At 41.2% G+C, this 27859-nt stretch overlaps 1 protein-coding gene across 1 annotated transcript; it reads right to left on the reverse strand.

Annotated features, from left to right (window-relative positions):
* Positions 1–1383: 1383 nt before the first annotated feature.
* Positions 1384–27859, reverse strand: LOC114497455 (cytochrome P450 2C44-like). The gene is made up of 9 exons (XM_028513218.2): positions 27588–27859; positions 26004–26166; positions 20828–20977; positions 20063–20223; positions 19387–19563; positions 9285–9426; positions 8124–8311; positions 4219–4360; positions 1384–1677 (listed from the first exon to the last, which is right to left on the reverse strand). The coding sequence occupies exons 1-9, from the start codon at positions 27765–27767 to the stop codon at positions 1469–1471; spliced, it is 1512 nt and encodes a 503-aa protein (XP_028369019.1). The 5' UTR covers positions 27768–27859; the 3' UTR covers positions 1384–1468.

The following is a 27859-nucleotide window of genomic DNA, read 5'->3' on the forward strand; positions in this document are numbered from 1 at the left end:
TACAAAGACAATCTATTGTGGACATAAAAATTTACTTTTATGAATGTGGCACAAATCACCTACGTGCTTTCAATTGGAAATAGAAATCATACATATAGGTTATTGTGTTTCTCTCTTTTGAAAAACTACAGAAAATCAGCATATCTCCAAAGCCACATAAAGAGTATAAACTCAACTACACTGCTGGTTGTCCCTGACAAAGGCCCTCTGTGGGCCAGTCTTGTTCTGCTGAAGCGCTGTGGGGGAGCTTTGTCCGCAGAGCCCCGCATCCGTCACAGATGAGAATAAGTCTACCAAGACATGATCTGCTTGGGGAGGAAGGGTGGCCGATCTTGCACAGGAGAAGGACCAAGAGCCTTTTCCTCAATGGCTTTTATTGGGTTCATTTACACAGGAATTCAGGTAAAGCTCATTACTCATTGCTGGGAAGTAAGGATCAAATAACAAGGAACTCTGAGGGCCTATTTTGAGTCAGGGTCAGATAGCTAAAGAGCTGTAAAAAACTTTAAGGAACAAACTTACTTCTTCCTTGGACCCTTATCAGTTAATTGAGAGCATTCTAAACAAAGCAGGTTTCACAGGATTTTACATATTCTTTCTTAGGCCTGATCACCTGGGGAACCCACCCTTTCCAGCACAGGGCTGCACCACCCTCCATCATTGTTTCAGGCTTAGGTGGAGCAAGGGAAGTAAGGCAGCCAAGAGATTAGGAGATTTTCTCACAGACAATGAGGACTCAGGCTATGTCAAAGCCGAGGAGCGAGGGTCCATCACCCCCTTTTGCTGTAGCCCCCAAAGTCCTTCCTTGGGGGCCTCCCACGTGATCATGCCTGTCTTAGGTCATTCCCCCCTTGGGGAATCTTACCCATCATTGGCAAACTGACTAAGCATTGGGAGCCAGGCAGGGTGAAGTAAAAGGAGCGGAAGTGGTGCTTCTGCCAGGGAAATAAGCTTTTGTCTCCTTGGTGGCTTATGGTCCAAGGTCATTCCCTCAGGCTTAGCCTTGGAGGCAGGCGGTTACAGCTCCTGATACCAGGCAGGGTGGTTCCCAACGAAGCACGGCTTAGGAAGAACTGTATGGGGGGCAAATACATTGTTTGTTTCCTTGGAGTTTTCAGGACCCAGCTCTTTTTTGTCAAGGGAGTTGTAGCTTTACAAAATGTCCATCAAGTTATAGTGAGTAGTGTTTCTTTCCTACAAAATACTTAAAATGAAGAGAAAGACTATTGGGGTGGGAGTGGAGTGCAAGGAGTAAGAGGAAAAAGAAATTACTTTGATCTTCTTCATTCAAATTTATTGATTGATTTTTAGAGAAAGGAAGAGAAAGAGAAGAAGAGAAATATCAGTTTCTTCTACCTATTTATGCATTCATTGGTTGATTCCTATATGTGCCCAACCCAGGGATTGAACCCTCAACCCTGTCTATGGAGACAAATCTCTAACAAAGTGAGCTACTCAGCCAGTTGGTTTAAGATGTTAAAAGAGAAAAGTTCTTTTGTCTAGGAATAAAGCACAGTTTGAAAGGTGGAGGAATGTTGAAAAGCCCAGGAACAACAGGTTGGGTCTGTAGTTCCTTGGGCTCCACCAGGGGCTTCAGGGAAAAGTTTTGCAGAATGGTGGTGAGGAAGAGGAACAGCTCCATGCGGGCCAGGCCCTCCCCAATACAGATCCGTTTTCCTGGAAGGAGAAAACATTTCCATTAGCTCACTCCAAATTCAAATACAGTAGCTCCTATTCAAATACAATGTGCCAAAACAAATAAACAACAGCAAAACAACTGAAACAACATGCCCCTAAGAGACACTGAAAATGCTGTTCAGAGAGGGAATGCTTATCAGCTGTGGGAGGACACTCAGTCCGCACAGGGATATCTGTCAGTATACATCTAAACTCTCTAGTTTTCACTCCTTAATTGGGTGATTCTCCTTCTGGGGATTTATCTGTAGGAATGAGAGATTCACCTATTAGGATGTCACTTGCATCGTTATTTATGATATTGATGAGTTACATACAAACTGTATATCTATCTATAATTAATTAATGAAATAAATTCTTCTGCATCTACCATACAATGCAACCTAAATATGTTTATGTGAAAGATTATTTAATACCACAGTCTGTATTTTACCACAACAAAATAAAATTTGAAGACAAATGTTCAAAGATGATACAGGCTGTTGGGGCTCAGTGGATTGAGTGCTGGCCTATGGACCAAAAGGTTGCCAGTTTGATTCCCCATCAGGGCACATGCCTGGGTTGCAGGCCAGGTCCCCACCTGGGGGTGTGCAAGAGGCAGCTGATCAATGTTTCTCTCACACACTAATGTTTCTTTCCCTCTCTTTCTCCCTCCTTTCCCCTCTTTCTAAAAATAAATAAATAAATAAATAAATAAATAAATAAATAAATAAAAATTTTAAAAACAGGATTGTCCACCTGGCTGGCGTAGCTCAGTGGATTAAGTGCAGGCTGTGAACCAGGCATTGCAGGTTTGATTCCCAGTCAGGGCCCATGCCTAGGTTGCAGGCCATGGCCCCCAGCTACCACACATTGATGTTTCTCTCTCTCTCTCTCTTCCCTCTCTAAAAATAAATAAATAGAATCTTTTTTAAAAAAAGGATTGTCCAGAATGAACCAAATTTCATTTTAAAATATACATCTATTATGTATACTTAGACAATTGTTTGAAGTCATACAGTAAAATATTAACAGTGATTATCTCTATAGGATGAAATTGCAGATGATTTTTATTTCTCTTTTTATTTTGCTTTTCTACATTTTCCATCTTTTATGATGAACACTTATCATTGAAATTAGAAACAAACCCTCTTAACTGTTGTTTGTGAAAACGCTTATTAAATGATTGAATAAGATAAGGAAAAAGAATGTGTGCTAACAAGGCCTAAGCTGTCTTTATGACCTTATGGAAAATAGTAACTGGGAGCCAATCAGCTCTTGTTAACAGGCAAGGGTTTGTGGGGCTCATATTTCAGGGGGTAAGAAAAAATATGAAGTAGCCAAGGTCTCTTTGATGGCTTCTGGCTCTAAGAATCAGAAAGTTTATAATTGTTGATAATTTTAAAAGAAGAAAAAAATGTTGTACATTTGTTTTGGAAAAGTCAATATTACAAAGGAAAGATAAACAGAAAAAGAGTTTGCAAAAGCAGGTCTCTTTGTCATCTGGTAACATGGGACATTTAGATTGGATTGACTGACTTTAGTATCTTTAAAAATTGGCATTACCAAGACACATCATAATTAAAATGCTGAAAGCTAAAGATAAAGAGAAAATCTTAAAAGCAGCGAGAGAAAAGCAGATAGTTACCTACAAAGGAGTTCCCATAAGACTATCAGCTGATTTCTCAAAAGAAACTTTGCAGGCTAGAAGGGATTGTCAAGAAGTATTCAAAGTGACAGAAAGCAAGGACCTACAACCTAGATTGCTCTGACAAAGCTATCATTTAGAATGGAAGGACAGATAAAGTGCCTCCCAGATAAGGTGAAACTAAAGCAGTTCATCATAACCAAGCCATTTATTATATGAAATGTTAATGGGAATTATATAAGAAAAAGAAGATCAAAACAATGAACATTAAAATGGCAATAAATTCTCAACTATCAACAAGTGAATGGAAAAAGGAATTAAGGAAACAAGCAGAACAGAAACAGAATCATAGATATGGAGATCATTTGGAGGGTTTTTGGTGGGGAAAGGGAAGATGAAGGATAGAGGAAAAGGTGCAGGGATTGAGAAGTACAAATTGGTAGGTACAAAATAGACAGGGGGAGGTTAGGGAACAGTACAGGAAATGGAGAAGCCAAAGAATTTACATGCATGACCCATGGACATGAACTAAGGGGGCAGGGATTGCCAAAGGGAATGGGAATACCAGGCAGAGAGTGGTAAAGGGGGGTGGGGGGCTGGGATAACTGTAATTGCATAAAATGAAATATATTTAAATATTAAAATAAATAAAGATAAAAACTGGCATTATACTCAGTCATCCAACAACAAAGCAGTCCCTGGGCTACTTACCTAACCCTACTAGTATATGGATGTAAATGGCTCCAAAGAGTTACAATACATCCAGAACTGTAACAGTTTCACTTGATTGCCTTGGCTATCATCAGTGAATCACTTAGTTATGCCATGAATTCAGGGAAGCTAAAAGTTGTTCCAAATGATCATGTGTATGGTTTGAATGGATTTATTTGTATTACCAAGGGAGAAAGGTACGAAGTGATTTGTTTTCCTGAGCCTGCCATTTTCGTCCAAAAAGTGGCCTGGGTCAAACTTCTCTGGATTGGGGAACTCCTTGCAATCATCCAAGACCGAAGACAACAACGGCAATACAGTAGTGCCCTGGAACCAAGAAAAGAGGAGCGGTACGTCACCATGCCTGTCCTTGCTTCATAAACGACGCCAACACGCTTCATTGTAGTGAATTGAATAGGACTGCGCATTTGTAAGCTTGGCTGGTGAGTGAGTGTCTCGAGTTTACGGCCATTTCACGCACGCTATCACACAATATATTTTATCAAAGCCATAAGCTGATTCTCTTTGGGAAAAGGGATGTTACGATCCGTGTGCAATGATCGGTCACTGTTGGTAAATGGGGCCTGTGGCCCACATGGTCCAGGCATGCGGTTGACGGAGCTGCCGCCTCAAGCAGAAGAGCCTCCTCGGTCACGAAACCTGTTCTTTCCTAAATTCAGGTGTGACTGGAAGAAAGTGAGGTGTGAACACTTGAATCTATTGAATGAGACTTCACTTCCCTCACTTGTAAAATAGGGTGGGACTAATAAAAACACAGGCTTTCTTTCTTCCTAATTTATAAAAGATTTCTGTGAGGCTTAAATGTCAAAGTAATATTGATAACTACCATTTATATTAGACGCTTTATGTTTACCGAACACTGTGCTTAGTTAGCTGCTTATGAATTGTATTTAATTCTTACTTCAGCTGTATCCAGTCGGCTCTGTTTCTTTCCCCTGTATCAGTGAGGAAATTGCTATTCACAGAGGAAGAACAACTCACTGGAGGTTGTACTTGTAGCAAGCGGCATGTTTACAATTTGAACCAAGTTCCATGTGACCATAAAGCACCCTTGTTTAAGTAAAAACTTCCTTTCTCCATTTTTACTTTATTTTGTATGTTCTTAAACTAATTTTAGAATTATTGGAGTAGGCAATACATGCACATGGAATAAAATGTCAAAAAATGTACAAAGGGGTATGAGTGAAAATAAGTTTCTTCTTATACTCAAGTCCCCAGTTGTTGTTGTTGTTTTTTTAATGTAATTGCTGTTACCATTTTAAGATATATCCTTTGGAAGATATCTTATGGATTAAAAAAGAGGACATGCATACACATCCTCCACTATGTTCACACAAGTAGTGTGCTGTAGCTTGCTTAGTATGCCACTTTACGGATATAAAGGAACTTTTAAAGTCCTTTATAAATGAACATTTGGGAATTTTCTACTCTTCAAATATCACAAATATTGCTTCAATAAATATTCTTATTTTGAAGAAAATACACACAAAGGATAAATTCCTAGTAGTGCAACTGCTCTTTAAATTGCATATGTGTTTTGAATTTTGATAGAAATCATCACATTGCCTTTCATAGAAGTTACACCAATTTAGCAAAACTATGTTTTTTATATCCTGCCAACATATTGTGGTGAAAAGAATTTTCTTTATAATATTTATTTTTATCATATTCCATTGTGTGAGTATATTTTTACACATTTAAAAACCATTTGCAATTATTTTTACTCAAATTTTTATTTTGCTTTTTTTTTTGAACTACATCTGTTCATTTTGGGGTTTGTTCACACTGACTGCAGGAGTTTGTTTTATTTTTCAGTAATTAGCCCTTTGCTCTTATGAACTGTGTTAAATTTCCTTTCAGTTTGTCATTTATCTTTGATTTGATTTCATTTTCCAGGCAGATTTTTCCTATTTACATATAGCTAAATTTATCAATTTTAAAATATATGGCCCTCTTATTCCTTTTTTGGGGGAGTCGATGTTAGAAGTCTTTTGAAACTCTGAAATTCTCAAAAAGTTATTGCTTTTATTCCTAGTATTTCTACAGTTTAATATTCTGTGTGTATCTATTTGAGGCACTGAGAATAAATTTTCATGGAAAGTGTGAGGTAGGGACCTGTTATTATTTTTCAACTCCCTAGAAGTTTTCTAATCTCTATTGAATAATCCATATTTTTCCTCTAGAGGGAAGGCATCGTTACCACATACTAAGTTTTCATGTAAAATTAAGTTTATTTCTCAACTTTATTCATTTGATCTTTTTAAGAAGTTGTATTACACTGCTTTAATAACTGACTTTATATTATATTTTAACATTTGGTAGGAACTATCCCTGACTATTTTTATTTTTTAATTTTCCATATCAAATTTAGGATCTGCTAGTTTATTTAGTTCCCCCAAAAATCTGGTTGATATTTTTATTGAGATCTCATAAATGTATAGATTGATTTTGGAATAACTGCTATTTTTCTACCCAAACATACAATAAGTCTTGTAATTTATTCAAACACTTTTTATGTCTCATTAATATTTAAAAACTCTTTCCACAGATCTTGAATTTTTTGTCCAGTTTATTCCTAAGTATTTTATCTTTGTTTTTAATCAATCAATGAAAACTTATCATCATTATATTTTTAAAATGGTTTTTATTTTATGTAAGTGGCAATTGATTTTTTAAATAATAAATTTGTACCTAACCACTGAATAATTATATCTTTGCAACGGTGTATCAGCTAATTTTCTTGTATTTTTCCAGATACAATTATATCATTTAAAAAGTTGATTCTTTCTCTTAAATGTTTTAGCTCATTACTTTTTTCTAATCTACTTGAATAATATTAGCAGTGATAGATAGCCTTGCTTTATTCCTGATATTAGCAAAGCTTTTAGTCATTCATCAATAAGCATGATCTGGGAAGTTTGTTTTTTCCTGGCTAAAGAGTTATTTATCTATTTCTATTTTATTAAAGTTAAAAAAATTAAAAACTATAGAGAGTGCAGTCACAAAATAGACACAGTGATGTACAAGGTGCAGTACGGGGAAGATAGTCAATAATGCAGTAATAACTATGTGTGGTGCCAGGTGGGCATCAGAGTTATTGGGGAGATCGCTGTGTAAGTTACAGAAATATTTAACCACCATATTGTACACCTGAAACTAATATAATATTGAATGTCAACTGTAATTAGAAAATAAATTTTCAATTAAAAATGGACATTAAATATGATCAAATACATTTTCTATACAAATAAGACTATTGTGTGATTTTCTCCTGAATTTTAATTACATGGTGAATGTTATTAAACTCGATTCCTTGGTATTAGTTTTCCTGTGTTCTCGATTAACTTCCTGTTGTTGGTGGCATTGTGTTTTTAATGTGATACTAGACCTCATGTGCTAATAGACTTCTGCGTTGATATTTTTAAGTAAGGCTGGTGTTGTTTTGTAATATTTTGATTCTGTTTTGAAAGATTTTGATGAGGTTTGACACCTTTTCTTCCTCTTCTATCCTCTGGAACTACTTAAATGTAAAACCCAAGCCCCTAATCACAACAGAAGACTGACTGCCTCCCCGGTGTGCATGGAAAGGTTTTGGTAAATGCTACGTGTTCTACAAATGTTAACTGTTAGGGGCATCAATGTCTCAAATGTCCTGGTAGGTAAAGTCCTGGGAGGAGAGAATTTGAGTTAAAGCAGGCTGACACTTGGCTTGATTACCTAAGAGCAACAGACACATTTCCCATTTCCCCCTTTTATAATCGATCATGAAAAACAAGACTTCAGTTTCCATAAGGTCCTCGTTACTGGAAATCACTGCTCTCTGAATACATTCCATGGGAGAGTAGCAGGGGGCCTTGGAAGCCCCGGGTCAGCCTCCCCAACTCTAGAAAGGCAGACACAAGGCTACAGAGGTGACAGCACGACCCTCCCAGACCGCCTGACTCTGCCCTTTCCATCCCTGAAGCTCGACTGCATCTCCTCCTGTAGCAGAACTGGGAGCCCCTCAGAGACCCGCGGAGGGATTGCGCTGCCCCTTCCATCCCAGTCGGTTTTCCCAGACCCATCTGACCTTGGGGATGACGTATTGTCTGAATTTCGTGTCCCGGATCACAGCATGGGGAACACTACAAGGAAAAAGTTTGATGTATCTTTGTATCTCATGCAACACAGCCTCTGTGTAAGGCATCTTCGTCTTGTCCGTCATGGAGGGGCTCTGGCTGCGTCCAATCACACGGTCGATCTCTTCATGAACTTTGGCTGCAGAGACAAGAATCATGAATGTTACCCCAGAGACGTGTTCCCTGGACACCTGGAAATTACTTGAAATGCTTGCAATGTGCAACAGAAAGCGGCCTATAAAAGGCTGCCAAGGTCAAAGAGATGCTGCTAAACAGCCCACTCCTCTGCCCTTGATGGAATGTCTTTTTGGTTTTTTGTTGTAAATATCAGAGACTTTGCTGAAGGAAATAGAAAGGCTGGGTTAACCATGTTCTCAGCCTCCTGGCTTCATTGGTTTGTTCTCAAGCACAGGTGAGGCTGGACCTTTGCGGTGGGGATTATGGTTCATCCCATGATTCCTGGTGAGGCAGCTGTAGAGGGAAAATGTTTAATCCCCTCTCTAGTGGGAGCACCTCTTTTGTCACCCTCACCCAGGTTCCTAGACATTTTGTGGGAACAGTAAAGCCATTATGTGGAGCAGAATAAACATTGGCTTTGTAAGGCCTGTACTCTGAGAATGTGCTTGAGAAAATTGAGCTACTACAATTTCATTTTTGAATGTTGAATTATATCATGCCCAAAAATCCCCTTTGGAGAATCTGGCCCATTTTTAGGATGGAAAAACAGAGGCCTGAAAGATGAAATAATCTGTCTGAGGTCACACAGCCAGGAACAGACAGGCCTGGGATAAGAAGGCAGCGTGGTGACCCTTGGGCTCCTTGTCTAAACAGGGCTCCCTCTTTGGCATTACACCTCATGTAGAAGGGTCGGGATTCAGAAGCTCCTCTGTTTTCAACTTAAACAACAGCCTTCGTGTTCCTAAAGGTGTTTCTTCCTTATCAGCATTAATCGATAGAATTCTGATCTGCAAAAGCAAAACCACACAGATGGCTCTTTGCATGATGCTGGAAAAGGCAGTGCAGAGAAAGGAGGCAGCCAATGAACGCAGTGTCTTTCCACCCTCGTCTTGTGCCTGATCTCATTTTGCTTGGTCACTAGAACATCACAGTACCTTGCACCTCTGGGTGTTTCATTAGGAGCAGGATACTGAATCTCAGGGTGGACGAGGTTGTCTCTGTTCCTCCCACAAACAAGTTTGATCCGCAGAAAACCAGATTCTCCAAGTGAAAGTCAGACATTGGGTTGTGCTTCTCCTGTAGACGGTAGAGTTAAAAAGCTACATGAGTTAAAAAAAAGGCAACAGCTTACAGTGCTCCACAGTCACACCCTACTAACAGGCTTCATCTGGGGCACTGTAGTGTAGTGGATTGAAAAAGAAAAGTCAGTCATGAAATTGAAACTCCTAGGTTCAATCCCAGGTTAGTCAATAAACAAAGGTGTGCCCTTGGCAAGTTACTTTAGTCTCAACTCAGTTTCATCTTCTGTGAAATGGGGGTGAGAAATAGAACACACCCCATAGGCTTATTACAAGGATGAAAAGATTAACAGGTGGAAGCTCTTGGAACAATGTATATACACATACTCAGTGAATAGTATCTTCTTACACTACATTTAATGAAAAAGGCCAGATGATAAACTCTCTGCAAGTGTGGAGAGAGACCACCGGTTCCTAACTGGCCTGTTTCCTTCACATAAACTGCTTACACTCTCTCGTCCCACCCTCTCACACATGACATTCATCATTATAATGGTGTTTCTAATATGAAGTCTGTACTTATAGGACATTTTTACTTGTAAGTTTTTACATGAGGTCTACAAAGTGTTTAGAAAATAAATTGATGATCCAGAACTTGAAAATAGTGAGTGAGCTTTTTATTTTAAAGTTCTTCTACCAAAAATAATGGGGATTGTCTTCTTTTTTAAAACATGTTTTTAAAATTTATTTTTAGAGAGAAGGGAAGGAAGGGAGAAAGAAAGGGAGACAAACATTATCGATTGGTTGCCTTTTCCATGCCCCTAGCCAGGGGCCTGGCCCGCAACCCAGGTATATGCCCTGACTAGGAATCGAACCGATGACCCTTCGGTTCACAAGCTGGCACTCAATCCACTGAGCCTCAGCAGCCAGGGATGTTTTCTTTGCTGAGGTATCCCTGAACCTGATATAAAAATGGGCACTAAGCACTTGTTTCAAAAATGAATATTTAGTGCTATTATACTAAAAATGTTTTATATTTTTATATATTTAAATGATTTTATTATATTTAAATTATGTACATTGCTAATGATTTTTATGGGCTTTTAATACTATTGGGTTTATTTTTATTTTATTTAATTTTGTTATTATTTTATTGTTCTACTACACTAGTCCCAGTTTTCCACTGGTTGCTCTCCCCTGCCTGGCCCACCTCTACCCCTACCCCCTACACTGCTCCTGCACTCAGTCCCCACCCTTTTGTCCATGTTCATGGGTCCTTTACACATGTTCCTTGCCTAGTGTTTTTTTTAAAAAATATATTTTATTGATTATGCTATTACAGTTGTCCCATTTCCCCCCTTCACTCCCCTCCACCCTGTATACCCTCTCCTACCCACATCCCCCCCCTTTAGTTCATGTCCATGTGTCATACATATAACTTCTTTAGCTTCTACATTTCTCATACTATTCTTACCCTCCCCCTGTCTATTTTCAACCTACGATCTATGCTACTTATTCTCTGTACCTTTTCCCCCTCGCTCCTCCTCCCACTCCCCTGTTGCTAACCCTCCATGTGATCTCCCTTTCTGTGGTTCTGTTCCTGTTCTAGTTGTTTGCTTAGTTTCTTTTGGTTTTGCTTTAGGTGTGGTTGTTAATATTTGTGAGTTTGCTGTCCTTCTACTATGCATGTTTTTTCTTTATCTTCTTTTCTTAGATAAGTCCCTTTAACATTTCATAAAATAAGAGCTTGGTGATGATGAACTCCTTTAACTTGACCTTATCTGAGAAGCACTTTATCTGCCCTTCCATTCTAAATGAAAGCTTTGCTGGATAGAGTAATCTGGGATATAGGTCCTTGTCTTTCATGACTTGGAATACTTCTTTCCAGCCCCTTCTTGCCTGTAAGGTCCCTTTTGAGAAATCAGCTGACAGTCTGATGGGAACTCCTTTGTAGGTGATCGTCCCCTTATCTCTTGCTGCTTCTAGGATTCTCTCCTTCATTTTTACCTTGGCTAATGTAATTATGATGTGCCTTGGTGTGTTTCTTCTTGGGTCCAACTTCTTTGGGGTTCTCTGAGCTTCCTGGACTTCCTGGAAGTCTATTTCCTTTGCCAGAATGGGGAAGTTATCCTTTATTATTTGTTCAAATATGTGTTCAGTCTGTTGCTTTTCCTCTTCCCCTTCTGGTACCTCTATAATTCAGATGTTGGAACATTTAGAGATGTCCTGGAGGTTCCTAAGCTTCTCCTTGTTTTTTTGCATTCTTATTTCTCCGTTCTTTCCTGTTTGGTTGTTTCTTTCTTCCTTCTGGTCCACTCTATTGTTTTGAGTCCCAGTTTCCTTCCCATCACTATTGGTTCCCTGTGCATTTTCCTTCATTTCTTTTATGGTAACCTGCATTTGTTCATCTAATTTGCACCCAATATCAACCAATTCTGTGAGCATCCTGATCACCAGTGTTTTGAACTGTGCATCTGATAGGTTAGCTATCTTTTGGTCGCTCAAAAGGATGAGTTCTGGGGCACTGATTTGTTCTTCTGTTTGAGCCATCTCTCTCTCTCTCTCTCTCTTTTTTTTTTTTTTTTTTGGTCTGGTGGCTCCTGTTATGGTGAGGGGTGGAGCCTTAGGTGTTCACCAGGGCTGAGCACCCCAGTCACTAGATTGTGACGTTCTATGTGAGGGCGGGGTCAAGAGGGAACAATGGCAGTAGCTCCGCTCTCCGTGGGACCTCAGTCCCTTCTCTGGGATCCTGGGTTGTGCGCTCTGCCCTGCTCCACAATCGCTGCCTCACTGGGTCCACCAGCTGCCGCTTGCATACTCAGGGTCCACCTGCTGTGATCTTGCGTGCCCCAGATGCCTTACACGCTCCCGGTTGCCTTATGTGCCCAGTTCTCCCTGTTCTCTGCACGCCAAGACCCGCTCCCAGCTGCTTGTCTCCGCCCCTCCTACCGGTCTGGATGAACGGGTCTACTTCAACTTCTTGGCTGTCCAACTTCCATTTAGATAAATTCTCTGTCAGTTCTGGGTTTTATTCTGCCTCTAAATTGTTGTTCCAATCTTGGTTGTGCGTGGAGATACGGTGCGTCCGCCTATGCCTCCATCTTGGCCAGAAGTCGCCTAGTGGTTTTTAAATTTGGGGAAAGTATTGGGATACTCATTTTTAAAAACTGCTTCATTTTGGACTTCCAAAAAAACGAGGAGAAGCTTAGGAACCTCCAAGACATCTTTAAACGTTCCAACACCCGAATTATAGGGGTACCAGAAGGGGAAGAGGAAAAGCAACAGACTGAACACATATTTGAACAAATAATAAAGGATAACTTCCCCATTCTGGCAAAGGAAATAGACTTCCAGGAAGTCCAGGAAGCTCAGAGAACCCCAGAGAAGTTGGACCCAAGAAGAAACACACCAAGGCACATCATAATTACATTAGCCAAGGTAAAAATGAAGGAGAGAATCCTAGAAGCAGCAAGAGATAAGGGGATGATCACCTACAAAGGAGTTCCCATCAGACTGTCAGCTGATTTCAGGTGGAGGGGAGTGAAGGGGGGAAATGGGACAACTGTAATAGCATAATCAATAAAATATATTTTAAAAATGCTTCATTTTTAAAAGGGACCTTACAGGCAAGAAGGGGCTGGAAAGAAGTATTCCAAGTCATGAAAGACAAGGACCTATATCCCAGATTACTCTATCCAGCAAAGCTTTCATTTAGAATGGAAGGGCAGATAAAGTGCTTCTCAGATAAGGTCAAGTTAAAGGAGTTCATCATCACCAAGCTCTTATTTTATGAAATGTTAGAGGGACTTATCTAAGAAAAGAAGATAAAGAAAAAACATGCATAGTAGAAGGACAGCAAACTCACAAATATTAACAACCACACCTAAAGCAAAACCAAAAGAAACTAAGCAAACAACTAGAACAGGAACAGAACCACAGAAATGGAGATCACATGGAGGGTTAGCAACAGGGGAGTGGGAGGAGGAGCGAGGGGGAAAAGGTACAGAGAATAAGTAGCATAGATTGTAGGTTGAAAATAGACAGGGGGAGGGTAAGAATAGTATGAGAAATGTAGAAGCTGAAGAACTTATAAGTATGACACATGCACATGAACTAAAGGGGGGGATGTGGGTAGGAGAGGGTGTACAGGGTGGAGGGGAGTGAAGGGGGGAAATGGGACAACTGTAATAGCATAATCAATAAAATATATTTTAAAAATGCTTCATTTTTAAAGCTCTGAATCAAGTTTTTCTTTACCCAATTTCTTTATATTATGTCTCTCCTATTTATTTTAAAATAAAATTATTTCTGCAAGTGGAATTCCAATTTTTTAGGCACATTATCACTTCCTACCTATAGTCCTTACTGTCTTTATTGGGAATTAAGAATGTTAAGCATTTAAAATAACGCCCTCAAACCACAAAAGGCTGCCGAATAGCAACAGTGATCCTGAGAAAGAAGAACAAAGTTGGAGAAATCATGCCATCTAATATTAAATTATACTATAAGGCCATAGCAATCAAAACAGCATGGTACTGGCATAAAAACAGACACATAGATCAATGGAACAGAATAGAGAGCCCAGAAATAAAACCATACCTTTATAGTCAATTAATATTTGACAGAGGAAGCAAGCACATGCAATGGGCTAAAGACAGGTTATTCAACAAATGGCGCTGGGAAAATTGGACAGATAGATATGTGCAGAAAAATGGAACTAGACCACCTTCTAATGCCACACACAACAATAAATTCAAAATGGATTAATGACTTAAGTGTTAGACACAAAACCATAAAATTCCTAGAAGAAAACATAGCCAGTAAAATCTCAGACATTGCTTATATCACTATTTTTTCTGATATATCACCTCAGGCAAGGAAAACAAGAAAAACTAAACCAGTAGGATTACATCCAGCTTAAAAGATTTGCACAGCAGACAGTGGCCAAGATGCAGGCCTAAGTAGACATACTGTGCCTCCTCACACAACTAAAAGAGGGACAACAGCACATTTAAAAATCAAAATACAACCAGAACTGACAGAAAATTGAACTGTTTAGAAGTCCAACAACCAAGGAGTTAAAGAAGAAACATTCACCCAGACGGGTAGGAGGAGCGAAGATGGGCAGCCGGATAAAAAGGACTCGTGGCAAGGCTGCGGCTGGCAGACCAAGTGGTCCCACATTTGTGTTCAGATAAACCAGGAGGAACAACTGGAGAGTGAGACACCACGCAACCCAGGGTTCCAGCACAGGGAAATAAAGTCTCAAAACCTCTGACTGAAAACACCTGAGGTGACAGAAGAATAAACTCCCAGCCTCACAGGAGAGTTTGTTGGAGAGACGCACAGGGTCCTAGAATGTACACAAACCCACCCACCTGGGAATCAGCACCAGAAGGGCTCGATTTGCTTGTGGGTAGCAGGGGGAGTGACTGAAAACCAGCAAAGAGCTGAACAAGCAACATTGTTCCCTCTCAGACCCCTCCCCCACATACAGCTCCAAAACGTAGTAATGTGGGTTGTTCCACCCTGGCAAACACCTAAGGCTCTGCCCCTCACTACATAACAGGTATGCCAAGACAAAAAAAAAAAAAAGGCCCAAATGAAAGAACAGATCAAAGCTCAAAAAATACAACTAAACGATGAAGAGATAGCCAACCTGTCAGATGCACAGTTCAAAGTACTGGTAGTCAGGATGCTCACAGAAATGGTTGAGTATGGTTGCAACAGAGAGGAAAAGGGGAAGGCTATGAAAAGTGAAATAAAGGAAAATGTACAGGGAACCAACAGTGAAGGGGAGAAAACCAGGACTCAAATCAATGGTCTGGACTAGAAGGAAGAAATAAACATTCAACCAAAACAGAATGAAGAAACAAGAATTCAAAAACATGAGGAGAGGCTTAGGAACCTCTGGGACAACTTTAAATGTTCCAACATCTGAATCATAGGGATGCCAGAAGGAGAAGAGGAAGAGCAACAAATTGAAAACTTATTTGAACAAATAATGAAGGAGAACTTCCCCAATCTGGCAAAGGAAATAGACTTCGAGGAAGTCCAGGAAGCTCAGAGAGTCCCAAAGAAGTTGTACCCAAGGAAGTATACACCAAGGCATGTCATAATTACATCACCCAAGATTAAAGCTAAGGAGAGAATCTTAAAAGCAGCAAGAGAAAAGGAGACAGTTACCTACAAAGGAGTTCCCATCAGACTGTCAGCTGATTTCTCCAAAGAGACCTTACAGGCAAGAAGGGGCTGGAAAGAAGTATTCCAAGTCAGGAAAGACAAGGACCTCCATCCAAGATTACTCTATCCAGCAAAACTATCATTTAGAATGGAAGGGCAGATAAAGTGCTTCTCAGATAAGGTCAAGTTAAAGGAGTTCATCATCACATCACCAAGCCCTTATTCTATGGAATATTAAAGAGACTTATCTTAAAAAATATGAACAGTAAAATGACAACAAACACACAACTATCAATAACCGAACCTAGGCCCAGCACCGGTGAACACCTAAGGCTCCGCCCCCCACCGTAACAAGAGCGACCAGACCGGAGAAAAAATAAATAAATAAGTAAAATAATAGGAGAGACGGGGAAAGACGTAAGATATGTTTCCAGCAGAACAGATCAGACCCCCAGGACTCATCCTTTTGAGTGACCAAGAAATAGCCAATCTATCAGATGCACAGTTCAAAACACTGGTGATCAGGAAGCTCACGGAACTGGTGGATTTTGGATCCAAATTACATGAAAAAATGCAGATTACCATAAAAGGGATGCAGGAAGACACACGGAGAAGAGCCAATTGTGAAAGGAAGGAATCTGAATCTCAAAACAACACAGTGGACCAGAAGGAAGATAGAATCAACCAAGCAGGAGAGCGTGATGAAATAAGAATTCAAAAAATCGAAGAAAAGCTTAAGACCATCGAGGACACCTTTAAACGTTCCAACATCCGAATTATAGGGGTACCAGAAGGGGAAGACCAACAAGTGGAAAAGTTATTTGAACAAATAATAAAGGAGAACTTCCCCAAACTGGCAAAGGGAACAGTCTTCCAAGAAATTCAAGGAGCGCAGAGAGCCCCAAAGAAGTTGGACCCAAGAAGAAACACACCAAGGCACATCATAATTACATTAGCCAAGGTAAAAACGAAGGAGAGAACCCTAGAAGCAGCAAGAGACAAGGGGACAGTAACCTACAAAGGAGTTCCCATCAGACTGTCAGCTGATTTCTCCAAAGAGACCTTACAGGCAAGAAGGGGCTGGAAAGAAATATTCCAAGTCATGAAAGACAAGGACCTACATCCCAGATTGCTCTATCCAGCAAAGCTCTCATTTAGAATGGAAGAGAAGATAAAGTGCTTTTCAGATAAGGTCAAATTAAAGGAGTTCATCATCACCAAGCCCTTACTTTATGAAATGCTAAAGGGACTTATCAAAGAAAAGAAGATAAAGAAAAGACATGCATAGTAAAAGGACAGCAAACTCACAATTATTAACAACCACACCTAAAGCAAAACCAAAAGAAACTAAGTAAACAACTAGAATAGGAACAGAACCACAGAAATAGAGGGCACAAGGGGGGGCTAGCAGTAGGGGTGGGAGGAGGAGAGAGGGGGAAAAGGTATAGACAATAAGTAGCATAGAATGTAGGTTGAAAATAGATAGGGGGGAGGGCAAGAATAGTACGGGAAATGTAGAAGCTAAAGAACTCATAAGTATTACATATGGACATGGACTAAAGGGGGGGAAGGTGGGTGGGAGAGGGGGCACAGGGGGGAGGGGAGTGAACGGGGAAATGGGACAACTGTAATAGCATAATCAATAAAATATATTTAAAAAAAAAAAAATAACCGAACCTAAACACACACACACACACACACACACACACACAAACAAACCCAAAATGAACAAAGCAAACAACTAGAACAGGAACAGAATCACAGAAATGGAGATCACATGGAGGGTTATCAGTGGGGAAGGGGAAAGGGGGAATGGGGGGAAAAGTATAGGGAATAAGTAGCATAAATGGTGAGTTAAAATAGACAGGGAGAGGTTAAGAGTAGTACAGGAAATGTAGAACCCAAAGAACTTATATGTATGACCCACAGACATGAACTAAGGGAGAGGGGGAATGTGGTTGGGAGGGTGTGTGTGTGCAGGATGGAGGGGAATAAAGTGAGGAAAATGGGATACCTGTAATAGCATAATCAATAAAGTATATTTTTAAAAATAAAAAGAAAAAGTTTTTGCACAGCAAAGGAAACCATCAATAAAATAAAAAAGACAACCCACTGAATGGCAGAATGTATTTACTGATGTTTCTGATCTGGGGTTAATATCCAAAATGTATAAAGAACTTATAAAATTCAGCACCAAAAAAACATACAATCCATTTCAAAAATGGGCAAAGGACCTGAATAGACGTTTCTCGGCTGAGGACGTACAGATGGTCAATAGACATATGAAAAGATGTTCAACATCATTAATCATCAAAGAAATGCAAATTGAAACCACAATGAGATAACATCTCACACCTGTCAGAATGGCTACCATCAATAAATCAACAAACAAGTGTCAGCTAGGACGTGGAGAAAATGCATCCCTCCTGCTCTGTTGGTTAGAATGCAGATCGCCAAGTCAATCAGCCTAAACATGTCTTTGGGGCTTTGCGACGCCAGTGACTAATGGGTGCAGGGGTACAAAAGCCCAGCTCCCTCCCCTCAGGGTCTGACAAACTCTGCACTGTGACTTATACTCTACCGCCCCCTGTAGGATCTGGCAGAGATTAGACTTAACATGAAACTACGTCAATGTTTAACTTTTTTCTATTCCCTTCCTGTTTCTCTCATTCACATACAAGTTTCTCTAAACGGAATTCCTTTAATAAATCACTTTCATATAAATCCCTATTTCAAGCTGTGCTACTAGGAAACTGACCCTTGGACAACTCCTGGTTTCTCTGCATCTACTGTTGACCCCTCCAGTATGTCCTTCACATCACAAATATGATCATTCCTTACACGGTTTTCGTTGTGTACCACAATGAAACACTTTTTACTGTGTCATTAGGATAAAAAGTAAACTAAATGACACCATGCCAGCCCTGTGTGAATGGTCTGCCTGCTGACCTCCCGCCGCTTCCGCCCCTCCCCCAAAGCTCTGTCCTGCTCTCTCCCTCCCAGCCCCACTGGCTTTCTTTCTACCCCTCACATTCCCACGCTGCTTCTGCGTCAGGGGCCTTAGCACACCTTTCTCAGGCATGTTTTCTAAGGAAACCAGGCCATTAGTTTTATAGGACTCAAAGGGTAATTTTAACATTTTCAGTCGTTATATGTGTTTATACATGAAATGTCTTTTTTTTTTTTTTTCCCAACAATACAGTGCTGGTGGCCACCTTGGCTGTTTCTCTGCTGACGTGCTCATGGACAGCCACGCCGGTGTTTTACGGGACAGTCCGAGGATTGCTGGCTGTATGTGTAGTTGCTATTCAATGTTTTTAATACCACTCGTGGTTAATGTATAGCATCTTTGCTTTAGAATCTTTAGCCACCACCCATTTCAAATAATGAAATTGTTTCTATGAGAAAACACAATCCATTTTCTGTAATGTAGGAGTCTACGACAGACTGTGGAAAGCACTGTAGCAAAAAAGGGCTGACTATGTGTGTCTAAAGAATGTGCAGAGAAAACGCAAGTGTGTTTTATCCATCCCAAGGTAAATATATGCTCAGAAACATGCATTTATATGTATGTGTGTCTATCATGGAGTTCAACCTAAATATGTGTCGAGAACTTTTAAATGCTAATGTCCAAGTGTAGGAACTAAATAGAAATACAAAGGAAAAAGTGAGCTTTGGACCACTTTGAAATTCTATTAGTAATGATAATAGTGTACCTACCTCATTGCCCTAAAAATCGAAATATCAAGAAGTACCTCCACGGTGTGACTGTGGGCTTATGTACTCCCATGCGAGGGTGAGATAGGGTACCGGGGAGAGACGGTGCATACCGTACCTGCTCCATCTTCGTGAGGAAACAATCGATGTAATCTTGAGGGTTACTGTGATCCAGGGATTCTTGATGCTCCTTCACTTTTTGCAGAATGAAATGTTTAATGGCTACATTCCTTTTAAAAAATGATCTGTGTTTTCCAGGGAGATGCTTTATGAATTTTGGCCACAGATTGTAAATCTAAAAATGGGAGAGGGGGTGCAAAATACACTGGAAATTCAGTTTGTAAAGAGGAACCACAGTTTCTGAATAGAGTGCCTGACCTCTGTGTGTGGCCTGGCCAGGCAGAATCCCTTCCTCCAACTTCCAAGCAAAAGAGAAGGGAGGACGACCGTCACATAGAGGTGAGCGGCCCCTGCCCATCTCCTTGCTCCTCCCAGCTTTGGCCAACCCCACAGTCATACGGTGGAACATGGGCACAGGGGCCTTAAAAGAAACACAGGCAACCAGGAATGTTTTGCCTTCTTTTGTGTGAGTAGACCCCGAGAGACAAGCAGAGGGCAACCTTCCAATGATGCTGGGGTAACTGTCATTGCACTCACTCACTCGACACGCGTGGAAGGGAAGGTGACAATGAATGCTGATGTCGCACTCTGTTCCTGAGGGAGCCCTCCACTCAGCCTGCAAGCAGCCAGTGGGTCTAGTCCATCCACAGCAAGTGCAGATGCCTGAGGCTTACCTGGATCCATGGAGTGTTTATTTCCCTAAAATTTGTATTTATCAAGTCCATCAGGAAAAGGAACTTCTCATCGCGGTACTGAAAACGCTCCTTGAAGAGGATGGAGCAGATCACGTTGCAGGTAGCGCTTGAGAGGATGAAAGAGGGATCAAAGGGCTGAGCTGAGGTGAGAAACGAATAACTCTTAACATTTAGAACTTCCATCACTAACGGCACCTTCTTCCTGCTCAGATTTATACACAGAATGTATTTCCTTTAACCTTCCCCAAATTAAGATGGAAGCACCTTCTAATAATACTGGTCCTAGACAGCTTGCACTATGCGACTAGTAATACCGATTATGTCAATATGAATATTTAATCGTCATAAGAGCAACGGGTGATATTATGGAGCATTTACTACACACTAGATACTGTGTGACAGTCTTGGAAACTATATTATTTAACTCTCTCTCTCTGAGGTTTGATTTTTAGCCCCATTTTTCAGCTGTGGAGACTGCACCTTAGAGAAGTTAAAAAACGTGGCCAAATTTATATTTGGCAAATTTACTTTAGCAAGTGCTAAAGTTGAGAAATGAGCCCAAACTAAAGGATTTGAGAGTTCTAAATAAAGCATCATTTCCTTCCCAACCCTTTTTTCCTAGTCAGCTCCCTGATTAGCAGAGCAGGTCATGGACCAGAGTGATTCCCAAAGGAGGAGCTCTGACTGGGCATGTTGTGTGTAGGAAGTCCCCTTGCCCCCAAAGGCATGAACACTGGCCATCACCCTCTGTTCTTCTGAGCTCCTCCACCAGGCACTGGGCTTCCTCCTGGACCCTCTCCTCAATACTCCTCTTCCCCATCCCGAAGTTCCTCAGGGTCACGAGGGAGAAGCGCCGCATTTCCTTCCATGTCTCTCCGTTATTGAAGAGGATTCCTAGGAAAAGAAACGAGGAGCAGGAAAGTATTTTGTATCATGGAGTCAGATTTTCCTACAGCTGCTCTCTCGTGTCCACCCCAAGCGGTTTCCAGTGCCCCTTAGCAGGGACTCAGCACATCGCAATTTAAGAGCACAACCTATTTTGGAGTGTGGGTGAAATACTTGTCACAAAGAGAAGAAAACCCATGCTCTGGTCAGCTGGGGGCAGAGGTGATGGCATGCGCAGGGAGGGCAATCACTGGCGGGTGGAAAATATTCCCAAGCGTGGGAAGCCCTCTGTCTGGTTTTGTTAAAAATGGTCAAAAGTGGCCTGTGTTCCCATAAACCCCTTTCCTGAGAGCCTGCTTTTACACTTCAGATTCCTCTAACTTGTGGCTGAGTTCTAGCTGTGATTTTTTCTGTGAGAAGATAAGAAAGAGAATCAATATGGGGTTTATGATTCTGTTCTCCTGTGAATTTAATACAGTGAATGTTAGCCTCCTCTGAATAAGAAGAAACAAAGAAGCAAAGGAGCCCAATGTTCCATATCAATGCCTTTTAATTTCTTCACCTGTACAAAGCCAGTTACTTATTCTGAAGTTCCTATTGCTCTTAATGCACCATCAGTTCCATCAGCATGTTGTAGACTCTCAAAAGTCAATGACATGTTTGTTGCTGTTAATCATCAAGCAAATGATCTCCCTAAGACTGGAACATCGAAAAGAAAACAAATATTTGCCTTTGCTGGTGCAGCTCAGTGGATTGAGTGCCGGCCTGTGAAGCGCAAGTTTGCCATGTTGGTTGCCAGTTTGGTTGCAGGTTCGACTCCTGGTCAGGGCACACGCCTGGGTTGCAGCCCAGGTCCCCAGTTGGGGGCGAGCAAGAGGCATCAGACATGTTTGTCTCCCTCTCTTCTCTTCCCTTCTCCCTCCCTTCTCTTCTCTCTACAATTTTTTTTTAAATCATCTATCTAAAGATTATGAACCCAAAGCCATGACCTGTGAATATCACACAGGATCAGAAAAATCTTCAGGAACCACAGAGCAGCGGCAGCAGAGAGTGGTGCTAGTGCTCTAAAATTCGATCTTATCTCTGAGTTAGAGTTTGATCAAAAGGGGGAATTGTTAATAAAAAAAATTGGGGCAAAATGGAGTCACTTTTGCTAAGCCACATCATGAAACCTACACTTAATAACTAACCTGTCGGCCTCTTCCAAGAGTGGAATTTTAAGCCAATTAATCTGGATTTACACCGGCAATGTAATCTGCATGGTAAAACTCCTGCTATTCCCTTTCCCCTAAAGGTGGAGGATCTAGCCTAAAAATAATTCTTTCTTTTTGCTAACAGCTCCCCCACCAGACCCTTCTGCCTGTGAAACCTTCCATTTTGAACAACCCCTCAGAGGTTCTTCTGGTTGCTAGAGGGGATGCTGTCTGATTCACAAGTCGCTTCACAAAGCCAATTATTTATTCAAATTTACTCAATTGGATTTTGTTCTTTAGCAGAATTAAGTTTCTATTTCCCTAGGACTTGCAATTTTACAATTTTAAGTGGCTTGGAGGAGCTTCTCAGTCTCTCTGAAGTAGTTGTGTGTGTGTGTGTGTGTGTGTGTGTGTGTGTGTAATCCTTTGTATCTATAAAGCAATATATGTAACTCATACCTAAGTTATGAAACATAATAATAAATTAAATTGACTTCCAGCCAAGGTGGAGGAGTAGGTAGATACACTTTGCCTCCTTGCCCAACCAAAAGAAGGACAACAACAAATTAAAAAACAAACACAAAAACCCAGAACTTCCAGAAAGTCAAACTGTATGGAAGTCTGACAACTAAGGAGTTAAAGAAGAATCATTCATTCAGACTGGTAGGAGGGGTGGAAATGGGCATCCAGGTGGAGAGGACACATGGAAGGTGCCAGCTGGAGGACTGGAGTGGGCAAGGTGGTGGCTGGCAGACTGGGCAGTCCTACATTTGCATGCAGATAAACCGGGAGGAACAACTGGAGAGTGAGACACCACGCAACCCAGGGTTCCAGCACAGGGAAATAACGTCTCAAAACCACTGGCTGAAAACACCTGAGGTGACAGAAGAATAAACTCCCAGCCTCACAGGAGAGTTTGTTGGAGAGACACACAGGGTCCTAGAATGTACACAAACCCACCCACCTGGGAATCAGCATCAGAAGGGCTCGATTTGCTTGTGGGTAGCAGGGGGAGTGACTGAAAACCAGCTGAGAGCTAAACAAGCAACATTGTTCCCTCTCAGACCCCTCCCCCACATACAGCTCCAAAATGTAGTGATGTGGGTTGTTCCACCCTGGCAAACACCTAAGGCTCTGCCCCTCACTACATAACAGGTGTGCCAAGACAAAAAAAAAAAAAAAGGCCCAAATGAAAGAACAGATCAAAGCTCAAAAAATACAACTAAACGATGAAGAAATAGCCAACCTGTCAGATGCACAGTTCAAAGTACTGGTAGTCAGGATGCTCACAGAAATGGTTGAGTACGGTTGCAAAATAGAGGAAAAAGGGAAAGCTATGAAAAGTGAAATAAAAGAAAATGTACAGGGAACCAACAGTGATAAGAAAACCAGGACTCAAATCAATGGTCTGGACTAGAAGGAAGAAATAAACATTCAACCAAAACAGAATGAAGAAACAAGAATTCAAAAACATGAGGAGAGGCTTAGGAACCTCCAGGAACTACTTTAAATGTTCCAACATCTGAATCATAGGGGTGCCAGAAGAAGAAGAGAAAGAGCAAGAAATTGAAAACTTATTTGAACAAATAATGAAGAACTTCCCCAGTCTGGCAGGGAAATAGACTTCAAGGAAGTCCAGGAAGCTCAGAGTCCCAAAGAAGGGGACCCAAGGAAGCACACACCAAGGGACGTCATAATTACATCACCCAAGATTAAAGCTAAGGAGAGAATCTTAAAAGCAGCAAGAGAAAAGGAGACAGTTGCCTACAAAGGAGTTCCCATCAGACTGCCAGCTGATTTCTCAAAAGAGACCTTACAGGCAAGAAGGGGCTGGAAAGAAGTATTCCAAGTCAGGAAAGGCAAGGACCTACATCCAAGATTCCTCTATTCAGCAAAGCTTTCATTTAGAATGGAAGGGCAGATAAAGTGCTTCCCAGATAAGGTCAAATTAAAGGAGTTCATTATCACCAAGCCCTTATTCTATGAAATGTTAAAGGGACTTATGTAAGAAAAAGAAGATGATCAAAACTACAGTAAAATGACAACAAACACACAACTATCGACAACTGAACCTAAAAAATAAAAATTAACTAAGCAAACAACTAGAATAGGAACAGAACCACAGAAATGGAGACCACAAAAGGGTTATCAGTAATGAAGGGGAAGGGGGAGAATGGGGGAAAAGGTGGAGGGAATAAGAAGCATAAATGGTAGATGCAAAATAGACAGGGGGAGGTTAAGAATAGTATAGGAAATGGAGAAGCCAAATGACTCATATGTATGACCCATGGACATGAACTAAGGTGGGGGAATGCTGGTGGGGGGTGGGGTGCAGGGCAGAGAGGAATAAAGGGAAGAGAAAATGGGACAATTATAATAGCATAATCAATAAGATGTATTTAAAAAATAAATAAATTATGTTAGAAATATCTGTGAGCCTATAATCCAAGTGAAGACCTAGAGCCTGACTAGGACCATTATGGCTCCCTGAGTGCTACCGCCCTGACACCCCTCCCCCCACCAACCAGGCTGTGATGGAAAACACAGTAATTTCTGCACCTAGTCGTTTGTTCATTGTTGCTGCAGCCTTTGTCATGTATGAAACGACACCCCAGGAATAGCTTCTCCAGTTCCCTAAATCCTAAGACTTCCAGGGGAAAACTTATTTCAAAAGTTTCCCAGGTTGCTTTTATCGCAATCATATTTGCATATTTAGCTTATAAAGAACTTGGACTCTGTTGTTTATTTTTTCAATCCTCACATGAGGACATTTTTTTCATTGCTCTTAGAGGGAGGAGGGGGAGAGAGAGACCTATTGATGCGAGAGAAGGATCAACTGGTTGCCTCCCATAGGCACCCTGACCAGGGACTACAGATCAAACCTGCAACCTAGGCAAGTGCCCTGACTGGGAATCAAACCTGTGACCTTTCAGTTATGGATGATGCTCCAACCAACTGAGTCACACTGACCGGAGCTGGACTGTTTTTGGTGTTCATCTCAATAGAGCTATCAGAGCATCTGTTATATAATAAAAGAATGTGTCTGGTTCTTGGTTCCTGGGAGGGAATTTATAAGTCCTTGGAATTTCCCAAGTATTACAAGAGTCTTTGTTATTCAGGGTGAGCCCCTGGGACCTCACCTGAGTTTATGACAATGAGGTGACTTGTGGTGGGACCCTAGACAGTTTAAAGAGAGGTCTGGCTATGCCAGAAAGACCAAATATGGATTTAGAAGGTTGGGGCTTTGAGCCACAGGATATCAACTGATCTCTCAACTTTCAGGGAGAAGAGGGAGCTAGAGATGGAGCCCACTCGTATGGTCAATGACTCAATCCATCATGTCCATAGAGTAGCTCGAAGCTCAGGTGAGCTTCCTGGTTGATGAACGTATTAACGTGCCGAGAGGGTAACACATTCTGATTCCCAGGGAGAGGATGCAGAAGCTCTGCATCCGGGACCCTCTCAAACCTTGCCCTCTGTGTCTCTTCATTTGCATCTTTCATATAATAAAACTGTAATTATAAGTTAGCACTTTTCTTCCTGAGTTTTGTGAATAATTCTACCAATTATTAAAGCTGAGGTGGTCACAGGAACCCCCTGAATTTTTCTCCAGTTGGTTAGAAGTATGGATGACCCGTGGCCTTATGGCTGGCAAGTGAAGTAAGGGCAGTGCTGTTGGGGGTGATGCATTTAACCTATGGGGTCTGAACTAACTCTGGGTAATAGCATCAAAATTACACTGCAGTATTGTAGCATCTGGTCGGTTGCTGGGTGCACAACAGACATTTATTAAGCCAGTCCTATATTTGTTAAGTTAACCCATATTTTGATTTGGAACATACCATGTCCGTCTTGGTCATCTGAAATAATTGGAAATGGTCCTCTGCCAAGGAATATATCACCCTGATCAATCAGAGCTTCCTTCACCGCCTCATATCCATGTAAGACCACGGTGGGCCTGGGTCCAACGTACACCATGTAAACAGGGCCATACTCTTGGGCTAACTGGAAAAAAGATTCAAGCAGCTATGTCAGATCAATTGCGAAATCTCTCCACTGGAGGCTTGGGTAGGACTTGAGTAATAATCTACATGTAGCTTAGCCTTTACCCCATCCTTGCCATTTTAGAAATTTAACCTGGGGTACAGCCATGGATTTATTCTATCCTTCATTTATAATAGGCAACCATTAAGTGAACGTTTACTAAGCACCTGTACTGTGTCAGACCTGCACAGCCCAGAAGCGCCCCCGGAACTTAGAGCCTAGTGAAGGTGACGGGCAGCAAACAGCCAAACAAACTGCATTTGCAGTAAAGTTAGCACAGCTCCACGAAAGGGATAAAGAGCGTGCTGTGTTGGATGCCGTTGGGGAAACAATAAAGCAGAGAGGTCAGGAATGTATGAGGAGATAAGATTTAAGTTTCAACTAAAGATGAGAAGAGGGCAGCCAGGATGAGGACTTGGAGGGAAGCTTGCTAAGCAAGTGTAAAAAAAGGAAGAAAACTATATGTTTATGATAGCGGTGTTCCAAGAGGAAAAACAGAATATTAAAACAGCCAACACTTGGGGCATGGCTTTCGAACACCATTCTACTTTCTACTTCTGTAAGTTTGACTATTTTAGATTCCACATGTATGTGAGATCATGCGGTATTTGTCTTTCTGTGTCTGACTTTTATTACTTAGGATAATGTCTTCCAGATTCATCCATGTTATAAATAGCAGGATTTCCTTCTTCTTTTTTTTTTTAAGGCTAAATAACATTCCAGTGTGTGAGAGAGAATGGGCAGATAAATAGATAGACAGGGGATAAATATACCACATTTTCTGTATTTATCTATTGATGGACATTTAGGTTGTTTTGGAGAATATGTCATTGGACAATGAACTCCCGGTGATAATTTCTCATATTTTCTAAGAAATGAACGTCCATCAGGACAGCAGAGCTGGGTTATACTGGAGCAAGATGTTGGGGAGGGGAGTGAGGGTCACAGCGCATCCCATAGATCATCTCATATAAAGTAGTAGTAATAATAATAAACCATACAGAAGGACATTGGACACATTTTTACACTTGCTGGGCTTGCCTTTTGGTAAGTGTTCTATGCTGAAGGGATTGGAAGCCTTTCAGCTAAAGTGTATTCTGATTCCAGAATTTTCTCATACTCTAAAATGCAACCTATAGCCCAGGTCTGGTCAACGTACCTCACTCTACCTGCTCTAGAAAGAAATCCAGAAAGTGATCCAGTCCAGAAAGAATGAGGACATCTGTCTTGGGATACAGAGATGGACACCCTCACGCGTCTCAGTGGTGAGTCAGAGTAAGAAAGATGGAGGTGAGACAGCCGGCCTGCAGTGGTCTCAGATGCAGAGCTGGAAAGTGCCCCTTCCTGTGGAGATGGCCAGCCCCAGAATGAAACCCCCTCACCTTGGAGAGAGACGCAGGGATGTTCTTCAAGTTTAGGTGCATCAGATTTCCAATGATGGGAAGGGGACTTGGGCCCGGGGGGAGCCTTTCTCCTTTGCGACTTTCTTTCCACCCCAAAAGGAAAACCAGGCAAATGACACAAATAGCAAGAACAGGCATAATAATTTCCAGCAGCTCCATCTCAGCCTCCCGGTGTCAGGAATGTCCGAGTGCTTGTTAGGAAGCAAAGTCTTGCGCAGGAGTGTGACCTGCCAGTTCCACCGTTTGAAAAA

Source organism: Phyllostomus discolor, chromosome 5 (assembly GCF_004126475.2).
Source record: "Phyllostomus discolor isolate MPI-MPIP mPhyDis1 chromosome 5, mPhyDis1.pri.v3, whole genome shotgun sequence".
NCBI lineage: Eukaryota > Metazoa > Chordata > Mammalia > Chiroptera > Phyllostomidae > Phyllostomus > Phyllostomus discolor.

Bases quoted from the DNA above. Each gene is read 5' to 3' on its own strand.
- LOC114497455 (XM_028513218.2), bottom strand. From the start codon at position 27,767: ATGGAGCTGCTGGAAATTATTATGCCTGTTCTTGCTATTTGTGTCATT. The intron at 4,361-8,123 runs GTCAGATGGGTC...TCTTGGTTCCAG, and splicing joins GACAATACGTCATCCCCAAG to GGCACTACTGTATTGCCGTT. The intron at 1,678-4,218 runs GTAATACAAATA...TTCTCCTTCCAG, and splicing joins CTTCGTACCTTTCTCCCTTG to GAAAACGGATCTGTATTGGG.